The following is a 15,963-nucleotide window of genomic DNA, read 5'->3' as shown; positions in this document are numbered from 1 at the left end:
AGGTGGAAAGACCCCTGTGCAGGGGCCCTGCTCACTCACCCCTCTTTACCCATGAGTGCCCTTGTCTACGAGGTTTCCTGTAGCACTGCTGGGTTTCGTGTGTATATGGTCACTGCTGGGTTTGTGGGGACTCCTGTTAGTGATGTGTCTTCAAGTCCCACTCGGGACTAAGCCAGACCCCACCCTGGCCTGGGTGCTTCTCCCACACAACCGGAGCCTCGCAATGGGCACAATCAGCCTCTCGGTGGTCTTGTCAAATTAGTGTCTTTTTGTTCCTCTGTCCCTGTCGGGGGGCAGGCATGGCCCTTATAGAGTAAGAGCTGGAGACCATGGCTGGGGTGGGGGGTGGCTGGAGTGAATGGGTATGTGGAGTTATGGGGGAACTGGGTTGTTGGGATGGGTTTTGATTGGAGGTGAGGGCAGCGAGAATATCCAGGGTGAGAGAGGAGAGCTTGGGGAGGCTGGGGAAGCAGTTGAGGAAAGGATACGGTCTGCATGACACATGGGGCTGCATTGAGTTCGGGATGTGTGGCCTGGTGAGGTGTCATGGAGGCCACGGGCAGCCCCCTGGCAGAGCCGACCTGAGCCCCGCATCACCCCACCCCACCCCCAGGTCTGACCTGGAGCTGCAGTTCAAGTGCTACCACCACGAGGACCGGCAGATGAACACCAACTGGCCGGCCTCGGTGCAGGTCAGCGTGAACGCCACGCCCCTCACCATCGAGCGCGGCGACAACAAGACCTCCCACAAGCCCCTGCACCTCAAGCATGTGTGCCAGCCTGGCCGCAACACCATCCAGATCACCGTCACGGCCTGCTGCTGCGTGAGTGTGGGGGAGCGCTGGGCACAGCGCAGGGAGCCAAGGTCCTCTACCCCCTTCTCAGCCTTGTCCTTGGGTCTTCGTGCCCTATCCCCACAGCCACTGAAGTGGTCTTTCAGGAGCACACCCCAAAAACGTACAGGGATATTCTCGGGCAGGAAGGGTGGAGGATGCAGGGGGCGGGGGGGCGGTCAGTGGTAGGCAGGGCTGGGAAGTGAGGCAGGCTCCAGTCCTGATGCCCAGTGTCCCCCGACCCATCCCAGGGCACTTCAGTGTCTGTCATAGCCTTGTTGGCTTAGAGCAGAGGCAGCTGCTCCCAGATAGTGACCTGGGTCCCTTGACTCCCAGGTCCAAGGACACGTCCTGGTCCTTGAGGGCTTTCTCCCCCAGGTCTCGGGGCAACTGCTCCTGATTGTGTGTCACTGTGGACATGGCCTCCTAGGGGCCTCGGGTACAGGGGCAGCCGAAGAGGCTACAGGTGGGTGGGCCATGGGGGCCGTGGGACAGGACCAAGCATCACTCTTCCTCGCAGTCCCACCTCTTCGTGCTGCAGCTGGTCCACCGGCCGTCCGTGCGCTCCGTGCTGCAAGGCCTCCTCAAGAAGCGCCTCCTGCCCGCTGAGCACTGCATCACCAAAAGTGAGTGCACGCCAGACCCCAGCCTCCAGGCACGGCCCATCGGGGACCTTTGGTTCCGTGTGCGACACCCCGGGGTCCTAAGTGCTCCTTGACACCACGCCCCTGCCCTCCTCCAGGGCCATGGCGATGATCCAGTGAGCAGGGAACTGTAGGACCCGGTGGGAATCCTGACCCACCGGGTGCACATCACAGGATGTGAGGCTGATTAACACAAGCCTGTCCTGTGGTGCAGACAGGCCAGGTGGGCTGCCTAGAGGAGGTGAGCACCTGGAAGGATGGGAAGACCTGGAGAAGGGAGGCATCTTCACTGGGAGGGAGGCCCCCACAGCTCACGCCTAACTGTAGACAAGACGACTTGTCTCAGAGTCCGTTCCTTTGGAGGAGTCCCCAGGTGACCGTTCTGGGGGCGCCATGCGGGGAGGTGCCCTGCTGCTCCTCCCTGTGATTATGCTGCACGTTACCGCCTGCTCCCGAGAGCCCCGCCGGGCAGTACGTTGTCCATTCTCGTTTCCACACGCGCAGAATTAAGTGCAGAAGCGCCTGAGGAGGCTCCGCTGACCCAGAAAATCAGTGGAGAAGTGCCAGACGGGGTTTCTGCAAGTGTTGCAAAAAGTCCCCTTCTTAGGAAGGCGGGGCTTGTTCTGCGGAGCCTGGGGCACTGGCGCGGTCCCTCCAGGTGCACAGACACTCCATACGTGTCGTACGTGGGGCTGCCGTTGCAGAGTGCGGGGCGCCTGGGGGCCCCGGCAGGTTGAGCTCCCTGGGCTAGTTAGTTATTTACAGAACCTCCCAGTGTCAGGTGGAGGGCAGAGAACCAGTGTTTCAGCTGCTTGAGGAAGTGGGGAGGGGCGTGTGGAGCAGGGCCTGCCCTCCTCACCCACCTGGGCCTCTCACCCCACAGTCAAGCGGAACTTCAGCAGCGTGGCAGCCTCGTCAGGCAACACAACCCTCAATGGGGAAGACGGCGTGGAGCAGACGGCCATCAAAGTGTCTCTGAAGTGCCCCATCACATTCCGGCGCATCCAGCTGCCTGCTCGAGGTCACGACTGCAAGCACGTCCAGGTGAGCCGCCCGCAGAGCCGCTGGTGTCTGGCTGGGGCGGTGAGGGAGGGGCATGGGGCCACAGGGCCTGCCCCTGACCTGTGAAGGACACAGTAGCCACCAGCAGTGATTCCACCACATCAGCCATCATTTACTCTTGGAGCATCTGCGTGCTCGGGGCTGGGGCCAGGAGGCTGCAGAACTGGATTTAGGCTGTTCCTGCTCTGGCAGGTGGCAGATGCCAGCTGGAAATCCCGCCCATACAGCCACGGCTGGTTCAGGACCCGAGACAGGGACGCCTCTGCCTGGTCACTGCTGTGTTCCAGGGCCGTGCCTGAGCAAGTGCTCAGGAAATGAGTGACCGTCACAGTCCGGTGGCTACAGCAGACACCACTGTGCAGATGCGGGCAGCCCGGGGTGGCAGGGTTCACCGCTGGGGCTGCTCAGGGAAGGAATCCCAGAAGCGGGGTGTGGGAAGCCGTCCGGGAGGAGCTGGGTGTGGTCTGCGGGGTGGGCAGGAGGAGAATAGGCTTCGGGCCGGGCCAGCTGCCCTCTCAGCCCCACCTTCCCACTCACCCTCCCAGGGCTTCCTATGGGAGAACGATGTGGGCAAGATGGACACCTGGTCACTTATTTGACACACACTGGACCACGTGTGTCCTCAGTACCTGGGCTGGGCAGGTGGGAGACCCGAGTCCGTGCTGCCCCAGCCTCAGCGAGAGGGGCAGTTAAGGGCACGACCAATGAGGGGCAGCTGCGGGGGAACCAGGAAGGATGTAGGCACAGGGTGGTGTGAGGGGGCCTGGGCAGAGGCATGCGGGGACAGAAAAGTAACCCCACCCACCAGCCAGCCCTACGTCTCTCCAGCATGTCTCCCTCCCTGGTGGGAGGCCTTCATAGGGTCTCGGGAGCAGGAGCGTTGCATCAAAGCAGTTTCTGAGAGTCCTGACCTCTGTCTGTCTGTCCGCCTGTCTGTCTGTCTGTCGGCCTCTGCAGTGCTTTGACCTGGAATCGTACCTGCAGCTGAACTGTGAGAGAGGGACCTGGCGGTGTCCTGTGTGCAAGTGAGTGACACCGACCCCAGCGGAGCCCCCGGCCCCCCGGCCCTGCTCTTTGGGGTCCAGCACCTCCGCCGGCCCTAAGAGCCAGCGAGAGCCCACATACAGCAGAGGGCTCGGATGACAGGAGCTGTGCATAGTCATACTCCCCTTGTGTCAGGCGGTCACAGGGCCGCCTCCTGGCAGTGCCTGCAGCATACCCAGCAGCGGGGACAGGGGGTGTGGTTGACACAGTGGGCGGGATGGGCTGCGCGCCCACCCCTTAGGGTCCAGAGGCACGGCCAAGCCTTTTCTCTCCTTTTCCAGTAAAACTGCTCTGCTGGAGGGCCTGGAGGTGGATCAGTACATGTGGGGCATCCTGAATGCCATCCAACAGTAAGTGGCTCCCAGCGAGGGGCACGGGGGGCAGGGGGCGGGGATGGCAGCCTGGATTGGGTGGGTGAGCATGTCAACATCCCTGACACCCTTACCCCATCTCTCACCTTCCTCTGACTTTGCCTCTGTGGCTCCTGTACCTGGGGGCAAATGCACTTTCCAGAAAGGACCAAACTCAGCCAGGGTAGGAAGCTGACAGTGCCCCCAGCAGCCACTTCCTGGGTGGGGCCAGCTGCCCGGTGCCCGGACACTTACTTTTCCTAGCCTCCGTCTCCATCTCTCTCACATGCTGTACAAACCCCATACCTCTGTCATAGGCCTGGGGCAGGGGACCTGGGCAAGGACACCTGTCTCAGCTCAGCCCCCTGCAGCCTCAACTCTGCCCCCTCCTCCCCCAGCTCCGAGTTCGAAGAGGTCACCATCGACCCCACGTGCAGCTGGCGGCCAGTGCCCATCAAGTCGGACCTGCACATTAAGGATGACCCTGACGGCATCCCCTCCAAGCGGTTCAAGACCATGAGTCCCAGCCAGATGATCATGCCCAACGTCATGGAGATGATCGCAGCCCTGGGCCCTGGCCCGTCCCCCTACCCACTCCCGCCGCCGCCTGGGGCCAACAACTCCAGCGACTACAGCAACCAAGGTGGGTGACACCAGACAAGGAGGGCAGCACCGGGGTCCTAGCGGGGGCGAAGGACCTCTTTGCTGATGGTGGCAGGTGGGCGGGGCGGGGGGTGGGGAGGGGTGTGAAGAGGCAGAGGTAGCATACGCCCCCAGGACAATCCCACATCACTGGACTTGGGGGTACGGCAGCCCATGCACCTCCCACCTTAGTCCAACTGCCTGTTCCATCCAGCCCTGTGGTTGGTGCCCAGCTGGAAAGCCTGAGGGAAGAGCTGCCCCAGGAGCCAGCCTCCTGCCTCTCCTACCTACTCTGCCTGGCCTGCTCCTGACTCCAGGCAGGCAGGTGCCAAGCCCAGGGGCTCCTGAGCCTGCTTTGCTGGGGGCACACTGCCACCCTTTCCCCAGCCTCAGTGCTCACTGGGACCAGCAGAATACTCTCATGTGGAGTTCTCTGCCCCCGCCCCCGTCTCTGTGACATCTATATTGTCCCTGTGTCTGCAATGCTGCCATCCTGCCAGGGGCAGAGTCCCAGGGTTTGGAGCTCCAGCCTTGGGCTACCAAGGCCACCATCACTGACCTCTTGTTCTCCAATGCCCAGACCAAGCGTGACCATATGGCCATTTCTAGGAAGCACCCGCCCCCTCGGACACGGGCAGCAGCTCCCTCCTAGGACCCTGCTCTTAGGCCCACAGAGCTCCTGGGTGATGCAGGCCCGGAGAGGCTACCCCACCCAGCAGTGTCCCACAGCCTGTGTCCACAGTAGGCCAAGGCCCAGCTTCCCCGGGTGCTGATCTGACCTCGCCAAGGCCACATGCTGAGGCACAGCAGCCGGGAGGCCAGACAGCTGCTTCCAAAGGTGTCGTCTGGATTCTGACGCAGCTTTCTTTGTGAACTTGGCAGATCTGACCCGCTCTGGGATGGTCGTCCCAGCCCTGAGGTGCAGCCCTGTGGCGGCGTGGGGGAAGCAGGTCCAGGGGCTAGCTCGGCGTACCCTGTGGAGGCCCGAGACGTGGGCCTCACTCCGTGTCCCCTGCCCGCAGGGACCAGGCCCCCCTTTCTCCCACTCCACCGCTCCTAGCTGTAGAGCAGCACAGGTCCTGGAGCTGAGGCCCACTGGACGAGGTCGCATCGCTGCCGTGGCACAGCCCGGTGCTGAGGCTGCAGGAGCCAGCTCGGGCCTCAGAAGGACAGGACTCGGTTCTTAATTTACAGGCCGCCTGCAACCCAGGGGTGCTGTCTTCCCTCCCGTGACCCCGCCCATTTTTTTCTCCCCAGGCAACAACTACCAGGGCCACGGCAACTTTGACTTCCCCCATGGGAACCCCGGTGGGACGTCCATGAATGACTTCATGCATGGCCCCCCCCAGCTCTCCCACCCGCCAGACATGCCCAACAACATGGCTGCCCTGGAGAAGCCCCTTAGCCACCCCATGCAGGAAACTGTGAGTACCGCTTCCTCATCCCACCTCCTAGCCCCCACCTCCACATGAGGCTGACAGGCAGACGGCTCCCCCAGCACCTTCTAATGTTTGCCTTGTTCCTCCCAGGCCAAGGGGAGGGCTGAGAATTGGGTTTGAGGCTCAAGAAGGAGTGAGAGACTATCTGGGCTGGGTCATAGCCCATTGGCACCCTTGGACCTGTTTCACCCAGGACACAGGCTCAGGAGATGGAAGCTTCAGGCTCCTCCCTGCACACACACATGCACACCCCCATGTACAACCTCACACACATGCACACCTCCATGTACAGCCTCACACATATGCACACCCCATGTACAGCCTCACACACATGCACACCATCTACAGCCTCACACACATGCACACCCCCATGTACAGCCTCACACACATGCACACCCCATCTACACCACCTCCTAGCCCCCACCTCCACATGAGGCTGACAGGCAGACGGCTCCCCCAGCACCTTCTAATGTTTGCCTTGTTCCTCCCAGGCCAAGGGGAGGGCTGAGAATTGGGTTTGAGGCTCAAGAAGGAGTGAGAGACTATCTGGGCTGGGTCATAGCCCATTGGCACCCTTGGACCTGTTTCACCCAGGACACAGGCTCAGGAGATGGAAGCTTCAGGCTCCTCCCTCCTCACACACATGCACACCCCCATGTACAGCCTCACACACATGCACACCCCATGTACAGCCTCACACACATGCACACCCCATGTACAGCCTCACACACATGCACACCCCATGTACAACCTCACACACATATGCACACCCCCATGTACAACCTCACACACATGCACACCCCCATGTACAGCCTCACACACATGCACACCCCATCTACAGCCTCACACACATGCACACCCCCATGTACAGCCTCACACACATGCACACCCCCTGTACAGCCTCACACACATGCACACCCCATATACAACCTCACACACATGCACACCACCTCCCGCCTCACACACATACACACCCCATGTACAGCGCCACACATCTGCACACCCCCATGTACAGCCTCACACACATGCACATCCCTTGTACAGCCTCACACAAACACTGTACACATCCCCACATGCCACTCCCTCCCTCTCTCCCCCACTTACACTCTTACATTATCTTACTGTAACCCTGGCCATGTAGAATTCTGTCCCAAACTCAGGCACTTACTCCCCAGGGGTCTGAATCCTTGGGGTATCACCACCTCCTGCAAAAAGAAATGCCGGGAAATCTGCTTCTCCGGGCGCATTCACTCCTGTCCCGTTTTCCCTGTCACACATCCCTGCACTCCTGAGAAAGCCCTTGCCGGCAAGGTGTCCATTGCCACCCAGAGGCCTCCCGCCCCGTGGCCCTGGCGGCAGAAGTGGGAGGCCAGTGAGCACTGGATGCTTCCACTCGATTTAACAGGCGTTTCCATAGCCTGGGCCCCGGGCTGGGCCTTGTACCTGATGGAAGCAGGACAGACACGGGCCTTGCCCTAATGGAGCCAAGTTCTGGCAGGGCCTGAATGAATAAGAACAGTCGGGGTTTGGGGGAAGCCCGAGGGCCGAAGGCTGAGGCTTCAGTGATTCTGGCTGCTCCTGAGAGGGGAGGAGTGGGAGGAGGCTGGTGAGGCCCAGCAGGGGGTCCTGGGCCACAAGGCAGGAGGGAAGGGTCAGGGCTCCCACAGAGGGATCCTGTTTGGCAGCAGGTTGGGTCGTCCTACACCGGAAGGCGCCATTCAGGCCCTTCGTCACGTGGCCTGGAAGGAAGGGGCCTCTGGGCTGGGCTGTGTCCCACACACCTGACCTGGAGGTGGCCCTGCCACCGAGAGCGGGCCGTCCTGGGGCCAGAGCCACCCGTTGGTTAGCGCAGGGGCAGAACCAGGGATCTGGGTGAGGGGCTCTGTAGCAGCTTTCCCACAGGACCCCCGAATGCCAGGTCAGAAATGGCTGCTTTCTCGGGCTTCGGCGAGGTACTTTCTTCCCTATGGGGCTCCCTACTTCTGGGGACCTTTCCCAGCTCTGCCCCCCAGGACCTCAGCATTCCATGGCCAGCACCCCACACCCCCCGACTCTCACATGCTGCACATCAGAGCCCTCACAATCCCCAGCGCTGGCAAATGGCAGCAGATGTCGTTTGCCTGTGTCCAGCGGGACTTTCTCTTGCCTTGTTAGCCCTGCGTCTGGTTCCTCGGGGATCTAAGCCTATGAGTTGACTTCACAGTCCCCCAGGAGGCTCCCCAAATATGCACTGTCCTTCCACATTTCTGGGCTCTCTGTAGATGGCAACTGGACCCAGAAGTACAGTGGTGCAGCTGTGCAAGGTGGGGTGGGGTGGTGCAGTCACAGATGAACGCCCCCCACACCTGCCCCGCCAGGGCAGCCTGCCCCAGCTGAGCACACGGCTGGGCAGGAGTCCCCTGTGCGCAGGGACTGCCGGGAGGGCTTCAGCCAGGCGCTGGTTCACTCGAGGCCAGTGCCAGGTGGCAGGTCGACAGGTATTGTCAGCAGGCCCAGAGAGCACCTGCCCCTGCCTCCAGCAAAATGTCAGGGCCAAAGGGAACAACTATGTCAGCACATCTGGAGACTGTCCTGGGCTGGGATGCCCCAGGAGTATGGATCCCCTCCTGCCCCCCAGAATGTGCCCTGTGGGGCATCCAAGGCATGGGTGGGAGTCAGAAGCTGGCCCTATCCCTCCGGCTCCTCCTGGTCCTTCTCACCGTATGTGCACCCCACACTCAGTGACCTGGGCCCCAATCTCAGGGACGTACCAAAGACCAAGGAGACATTTGCTCACCAGGCCCTGGTGAGTCCGTGTGCTCCCCTCACTGGCAGTGCCCGGGGCCGAGGGCCTACGGGTATTCTGGGGGAGGGGGAGGGCTTGGACTCAGCCTTTCTCTTCGAGACCCAAGCTCTGAAAGAAGGGGGACAGCTAGCAGACTAGCAGTAAGTCCCACCCACCACCTCCCCTGCCCACCCACAGCCCCCATGTTCAGAGCGTATGCCCACAGGAGAAAATGGGTCCTCTAGTTCACCTGTCAGAGGGGCACCACCCACCTCCACCTTAGCAAGGCGGCCCCTGGGCTAGCCCTGGTGCCCTGGAGGGGGGTGTGCCTGCCTTCCGTAGCGCCCTGGGGTACAGCCGGTAGGTGGGTGGCAGGAGGAAGGGTCTGGGAGGCCCCACTCAGCTCCTTTGACTGAGGCTCAGTTCTCCCTGCCCCAGGGCACCAGGCAGGGCCAGTACCGAGGCTCCTGGAGGAAACCTGTGTGCCCACGTGGGGGGCACAGACCCATGAGCTGCACGCCTGCCCCATGCTGTCTGTCTGCGTCTGCTCTCCTCCCCCGGCCCTTGGCGCCTGCACCATGCTGCCAGCAGCACCTCCCTCCCCCCCGCCCTGGGAATATGCCCACTGTGCTTGTCCATCCTGCCCTCGCTGTTGTTCATTGTGGTGGAGTCCAGGCTGGGAGGCGGCGGGCTCCCGGGGCCTGGCCGGTGCTGTCTGCTCATCTCCGAGCCCCTGGCCACCTCCCTCCTGGACCCACAGCCTCAGACGCCCCTTCCCCATTTTGCCCTCCACAACCTCCCCAACTGGCAGTTTTGGGGGAGGATTTTGTTTCTCTGCAAAAAAAAAAAACAACAAGATCAGCATTCAGCTTTGTAGGGGGTGGCTCTGTTTTGGGGTGTGTTGTTTTCCTGGTTTTGTTTGGTTCTCATTTCTCCAGGCATCCGTTGCTGTGCCTCGTCACCTCACCTCTCTTTTCTCCTGCTCTCTCCTCCTCCACAGATGCCACACGCTGGCAGTTCTGACCAGCCCCATCCCTCCATACAACAAGGTTTGCACGTCCCACACCCCAGCAGCCAGTCAGGGCCTCCATTACATCACAGTGGGGCTCCTCCTCCTCCTTCCCAGCCTCCCCGGCAACCGCCACAGGCCGCTCCCAGCAACCATCCACACAGCGACCTGACCTTTAACCCCTCCTCAGCCTTAGAGGGTCAGGCCGGAGCGCAGGGAGCATCCGACATGCCGGAGCCTTCGCTGGATGTAAGTTGGGGTCCCCACTTGCCTTGGCCTGGGGCTAGGCCTGGCGCCCGAGACCTGCCCAAAGAGCAGGGCTGGGTGTTGAGGCTCAAGGCCCGGGTGGAGGAGGTGTAGCTGTGAGGGGCTGGGTGGGTGGTGTGTGGGCCCAGGCAGCTTGTCTCCCCTGGCTTCAAAACCAGGAACCCCCACCATGGGGAAGCCTCACTGAGGGTCCGAGGGTCCCCTCCCCTGCCCTCCCAGCCCCTGCCCCTCGCCCCCTGGCCACGGTCCTGCAGCCCAGCCTCACTCCACCTTCCCCAGGCCCTCACAGAGTCCCTCTGGGCCCAGTCCGGAGGCAGCGTAGGAGGCTCCTGCCCTTCTCCCCCTCCCCTCCCCCCCCTCTCCGCCCACATTGAGTTTGCCATCTCCGTGTCTGCCACACTCTCTGGCCGGGGCGGGGGAGGGGCTGGAATGACAGCCCCTCTGTCCCACTGGTGTGTGTCTGTCTCCAGTTTCTTGTCCGTGTGTTATCCATGCCCTTGCTTCTGCTTGCTCCATCGCTCACTCTGAGACAGGCCCCTGGACGGGGTGCGAGGGGCCAGCCTCCGGGCACGGGGGCTGCTGAGGCGGACATGGGAGGCTGAGACTCATTCTCCCGCCTGAGAGCTGGACAGCCTGAAAGATGGGAGGAGATGCTCGGAATGCTGGGGACGGGCCAGGGCGAGACAGGAAACCCACAGAACTTGCCCTCCCTCCCCAGCCCCAGCTCTAGTTTTCCAGGAAGGAGGCCTGCCCTCTCCTGAGCCGCTCCTGCCCTGCAATCCCAGCCCCGTCACCCGTGCCCCGCAGTGTCAGTCTGGGGTGAATGGGTGCCCTCGCTGTGCGGTCACAGGGCTCTGCCCAACTCTCCTCCACCAAGCGGGCCTTAGATTCACGAGGCCCCCCTGTGACAGGAAGACTCCAAGGGCCTCAGGGTAGAGGGTAGGAACCCTGCAGCCTCTGCCCAGGGCCGTGCTGCCAGCTCGCCAGGGGCCTGCCAAGGAGCGGAGAGCTCCTGAGAGCGAGGGATCCGGGCAGCAGGAGCTGCAGGGGCCACCTCCATGCACTTGGGTTCCACTGGGAGGCCCACTGGCCCTGCAGGTCCTTGGGGCAGGTGCCAGGGCCAGAGGGTCTGCTGCGAGGAAGCCTCGCCCCGCCAGGGACAGCTAGCGCGGCTCGTTTCCCCTGTCGGGCCAGCACCCTGGGAGGCAGGCAGGCAAGGGAAGGGGCATGGGGATGCCCCGTGTCCCTCACCAGCCCCTCTGCCGGCACCTCATCAGGCTTCTGTGTTTCTCCTCCAGCTCCTGCCAGAACTCACAAACCCCGACGAGCTCCTCTCATACCTGGACCCCCCCGACCTGCCGAGCAATAGTAACGATGACCTCCTGTCTCTCTTTGAGAACAACTGAAGCCCGCCCTCCGCCGGGGCCATCCCTCCCCACTCCGCTCCCTCCTGTCGTCCCACACACTTTCCCGCTGGGAGCTGAGTCCTCAGACCCTCCCCCCTGCCGTGGCCTCAGAGCGGAGGAGCAGAGGGTGTCCTGTGAAGGCTGTGGTCTGGAGCTGGTGCCCGGAGCCGGCCGGAAGGTGACCCTGACAATGGGAGCACGGTGAGAGGACACCCGACAGCTTCCTGTTCCCTCCGTGTGCTGACCCCCGCGACCTCCAGTGGCCGCCAGGTTCTTCCAGTTTCCAAACTGTAACCCTGCCTCCCTGCCTCCTGGCCCAGAGCCTCCCTCTGTGACTGAGCCCGAAAGAAGCCCCCAGACCCAGGCGGCCGAGCCCTGGGGAGCAGTGACAGTCGGCTGCAGGGAGAACAGCCCGCCCACCACCGTCACCCACCACAGAAAAGCACAAGCCTCTGGGAACGCCCACTCACGGAGGGGCCACGGTTGCCACTCGACCCCTGACCTCTAGCCAAGATACCCTGCAGACACTGTCTCAGCAAGCAGAGAAGGAGGACACGATCCTGTGTGTGAGCGAGGGTGTGCCGTTCCTGCTTGGGGGCTGGTGGGGAGAGGGTCAGGGCCTCCTCAGAGCCAGGACAGCACAGCAGGTGGCTCCACGACCTTTGGGCTCGGGCCTGGGAGGGCAGAGAGCGAGTGCCCGGCGGAAATGATTGTGCCCTTAGTTGGGGGCGGGGGAACGCCGCCAGGTGGTCAGTAGGAACGGCAACTTAAAACTGCTCCAAGCCACTCCTGGTTTTGAACAACAGCCTAAAGCTACAAAGTCATCTGGAAAAGAGAACATTGGATTTGGACAGCAAGCAAACCGATTCTCCCCTGTGTGCTGTGTCCGCCCTCCTGCTCCTCTCCCACCTCTCCCAGACTGCTATGTGGGACACCCCCTTCCCTCTCTGCTGATTCCCCTCTGTCCCCCGCAGACGGCAAGGTGGGGTGGTGGAAAGGCGCGGGAGATGCCGGCTCCGGTATGCACAGGCTTAGAAGCAGGAACCCGGCATCGGTATCTCCAGCCCCCGCTGTCTGGCTGCCGATGTCCGAGGCTGCTGTGTGTGCTGGGGTGCGCCCACCAGCATCAAGGGTGTTTGCATGGCTGCCTCAGGCACCACGCTTGGCTGCCAGCCGCTCCCCTCTGTGTCCCTCTGCCGTCAAAAGCTCACCCCACACTCCTGCTGGTTCGGACAGAAGCAGCCTCTGGTTTTCCCTCCCTCTCGGCCGACTGCTCTGAGTCTCCAGGTAGCTGTGTGTCCTCTGCTCCCTCCACCGCACGGCCTGGGACGCTACTAGGCCGGCGGCTCACTTGTGTCACGTCTGTAAATTCGCTGCACCCCCCCTGCTGCTGCCTGGGGCCTCCCGCTCTCCTGTCCACCTGTGTTCTCAGTCTCCGGCTCCCTGGGGCAGGACGGGGAGGGTGGTCCCAGCACTCCTCAGCCTCTGACCAGGACGGGCCTAGCTGTCGATTTCCAGTCACTACCAGCGGCCAGCACAAGGTTTCCAGAAGGAAAGCTGCTGTTGTCCGCTCCCACCTTGTTTCCTTTGTCCCGTTGTTGAGGTTTTTCAAAAAGTGTGGTGTTCAGTATGCAAATCGATTATTTTAAGAATTGCTTTTGTAAATATCTTTGTGAATATTTTAGTATTGTCTTTGATAATCTTCAGCATTTTCATGACCTGGTTATAGCCTTTGCTGGTGTTTTTAAAATGCCTTGACTCAACGACAAAGACCGAGTCCTTTTTTTAAAAAAACCACAAAAACAAAAAAGCAACCAGGGCTATTTGTACCGATGAAGGCACGAAGCACAGAGGTGGCTGTGCCGTGAGTTAGAGACCAGGCTGCCCACTGGGAGAGCCAGGCCCAGGCTGGCGGGACGAGACGCACCAGGGAGCACGCGGCCGTCCTTGCCCAGTGCCCATAGCCCCGGCTGGTGGGCTGGTGGGTCGGGTGTGTGGGAATGTTCCGCCCCAGACAGACTTACAGACACCTTCCCTAGAAGTTCCTGCTTCCTGCCGTGTACTTTTCCCCAGAGAGGCCTGGAGTTCGTTCTGGTTCTTGTCGGGGAGTCCCTGCTCTGCTCAGCTGACCTGCCCACAGCTTCCTAGTGCAGGAGGTCACTGCTCCCACAGCCGGGCTCCAGGCACCTCCACCCTCTCTGGGGAAGCCCGGGCCCCCACCAGCAAGTTCAGAAAAGAGCCTTCCTGAACCGAGGTGCCGAAGCCCGCCCTCTGGGACGAACTCTTCCAGAGCGGTTTGGGGGCCAGGCCAGGGAGCCAGGGAGGCGTGAAGGCCCCCCGGGGCTGGGAAAGCCCCAGCTGGTGGCAGGTCCCGGGGGCAGCCTCCCCCAGCAGGGCAATTCTGAGCTCAGGAGACGCTTCCCTGATCCTGTTGGGATGACCACTTGGAGCCATAAGTAACCTCAGCAAAAACGAGGCCTCGGCAAGCCCCTCTCCACGCCAGGCACGCACCAGGCCACAGCTGCCACTCCACAGATGGACAGGGCGCCGGCGGCCGGCTGGGAGGCCCATGTGCAGGCAATCACCCCATCTCCTTGGTTTGAAGCTTTACCCATGTATCATGTTCCCTGTAACCATTTTATTTTTTGAGCAACGTCTAATACTTTCTCCCTAATGGAAGCCCTCCACCCCCGGAGAGCTACCTGTCTGCTCCCTCCGCCTGACCCACCCAGGCAGGGTGATGTCAGCAGCAGCGACTCAAGCGACGTGTGTACATATGTAAATGAGAAATAGAGACATGTTAACAGATGCATTCATTTCCCTCGGAATGTGTATTGTTTTTATTTTACAAAACAAAAGGCTTGGAACTCCATCTTAACGTGAAAAACTAGATCCTGTTGTTAGCATTTGTGAGGTCTCTCTGCATCTGTCTCACTATGTAATATACTCTGACCCCGTGTGGAAAGGAACTTTCGTTCTGTTTTGTTTTTATTTTACCTACATGTACTATTTAGCTTCAGTGTACTAGTCCTGCCACCTGTGTATTTTTAGGGTGCTATGGAAATAATGAAAAGAAATGGGGATTCCAGAAGAAAATTGTAACCAAATTCATACTTTGTATAATTTTTGATACCATGATCACAGGTGATTCACACGTACACACACACATAGACACACCCACCGTGCGGCCCGAAGTAACTCCCACAGAAATCTCCATCGTCTTTGTACATCGTGTACAATGCAGTCATTTCATACTTTCAACTGCTCAGAAAAAGTAATTGTGGTTTCTAGTCTTGCAAAGCTGTATGTAGTTAGATGATGTGACAACTTCTAATATTTATCTAATAAATATGTATTCAGATGAAACCTGTATATTAGGTGTTCATGTGGTTATTTTGTATTTAAAGATCAAATTATTTGACTATTGCTAGACATTTCTATACTCTGTTGTAACACTGAGGTATCTCATTTGCCCATGTTAATTTTTTTCTAAATAAATGGACAAAAATGAAGGTTTGGCGAATTAGCTATTTTGTGAACATTCAGGAGTGGTTTGGGCATTTTTGTTTTTACTTTTAAACCACCACCCTGCCCAGTCACCCTGCGAAGGAAAAAGAAAGGAAGCAGGTGGCTTGGTGTTGAATCGGAGGAGCTCCTGCCCTGGGTGCCCCTGGAAGAGGCCCTGAAACCCCGGGGCCAGGTGAGAGCCTGTGAGCCTGTGCCCTCGCCTTCTGGGCCCCTGTCTCAGCAGGCCCTGCCCCGGTCGGTCGTGGGACAGGCAGGTGGGGAGCGGGGCCTGAACAGGGCCAGGGGTGCTGGCTGGGCTCTGGTAGCCAACAACACTGTTTTCTGGGTTTAAGGAACAGGAGCCTGTTCCCCATGTTTGGCCCCAGAGGGCGCTGTCCAGAGCATTTGGGAATGAAAAACCAAGCCCAGGTCTCAAGCCCTGGGTGTTGACTTGGCCACTCTCTCTGTTGGCTGTCTCTCCACTGCCTACCTCGTTCCCTGGCCACCCAGGTCAGCACCCTCCCCTCTAAGGGAACCTCGGCTTTTCTTTCCTGTGACTGCACTTTACTTGGGCTTCTCTTGCTCCAGCCCCGCCCCAGGCCAAGTTTCTAACTATCCTTATAGCCTCAGCACCCGACACAACTGACTGCCCTCCCTGTGCCCACCAAGTTCAGGGAAGGGTGCCTGATTCCAGAGCCCAGCAGCCAGTTGCCATGCCTGCACTTAGCTCTGCTTCCAGCGGAAGCCACAAAACAGCGGCTGCGACCTTCCCTCTGCAGGGCCTGGTGAGGGCGGGTCCAAGGATGGCACCCCACAATGTGTCCCCTGGTGTGTGGGGGACTGCGTGTCAGGAGAGTGAGGTCTAATTGAGGAGCGTGTGTGCAGCAGTGAGCCGGGGTGCAGGCTGTGGGGTTGCATGAGCTACTAAACTGCCTGTGGAGTTCCCCACCTCTGGGGCCTCTCCAAGGGCCAGTTTCTCTCTGGTGGGAGATGGAA

At 60.4% G+C, this 15,963-nt stretch overlaps 1 protein-coding gene across 5 annotated transcripts in view; it reads left to right on the top strand.

Annotated features, from left to right (window-relative positions):
• The window catches only part of ZMIZ1 (zinc finger, MIZ-type containing 1), a 182,973-nt gene extending 168,001 nt beyond the window's left edge, over positions 1–14,972 (top strand). For 4 of the 5 annotated variants that reach the window (XM_006754809.2, XM_015571944.1, XM_006754810.2 and 1 more), the window contains 9 exons: positions 614–824; positions 1,354–1,459; positions 2,361–2,521; positions 3,497–3,564; positions 3,865–3,933; positions 4,332–4,576; positions 5,833–5,999; positions 9,779–10,036; positions 11,353–14,972. In XM_006754809.2, coding sequence (XP_006754872.1) covers positions 614–824; positions 1,354–1,459; positions 2,361–2,521; positions 3,497–3,564; positions 3,865–3,933; positions 4,332–4,576; positions 5,833–5,999; positions 9,779–10,036; positions 11,353–11,460 — 1,393 coding nt within the window. In that variant the 3' untranslated portion in view covers positions 11,461–14,972. The remainder of the gene's footprint in view (positions 1–613; positions 825–1,353; positions 1,460–2,360; positions 2,522–3,496; positions 3,565–3,864; positions 3,934–4,331; positions 4,577–5,832; positions 6,000–9,778; positions 10,037–11,352) is intronic. The other variant, XM_006754811.2, reaches the window with a different exon arrangement.
• The last annotated feature ends 991 nt before the right edge of the window (positions 14,973–15,963 follow it).

Source organism: Myotis davidii, unplaced genomic scaffold, assembly GCF_000327345.1.
Source record: "Myotis davidii unplaced genomic scaffold, ASM32734v1 scaffold513, whole genome shotgun sequence".
Classification (NCBI taxonomy): Eukaryota; Metazoa; Chordata; class Mammalia; order Chiroptera; family Vespertilionidae; genus Myotis; species Myotis davidii.
This window is presented reverse-complemented; position numbering and strand designations above follow the sequence as displayed.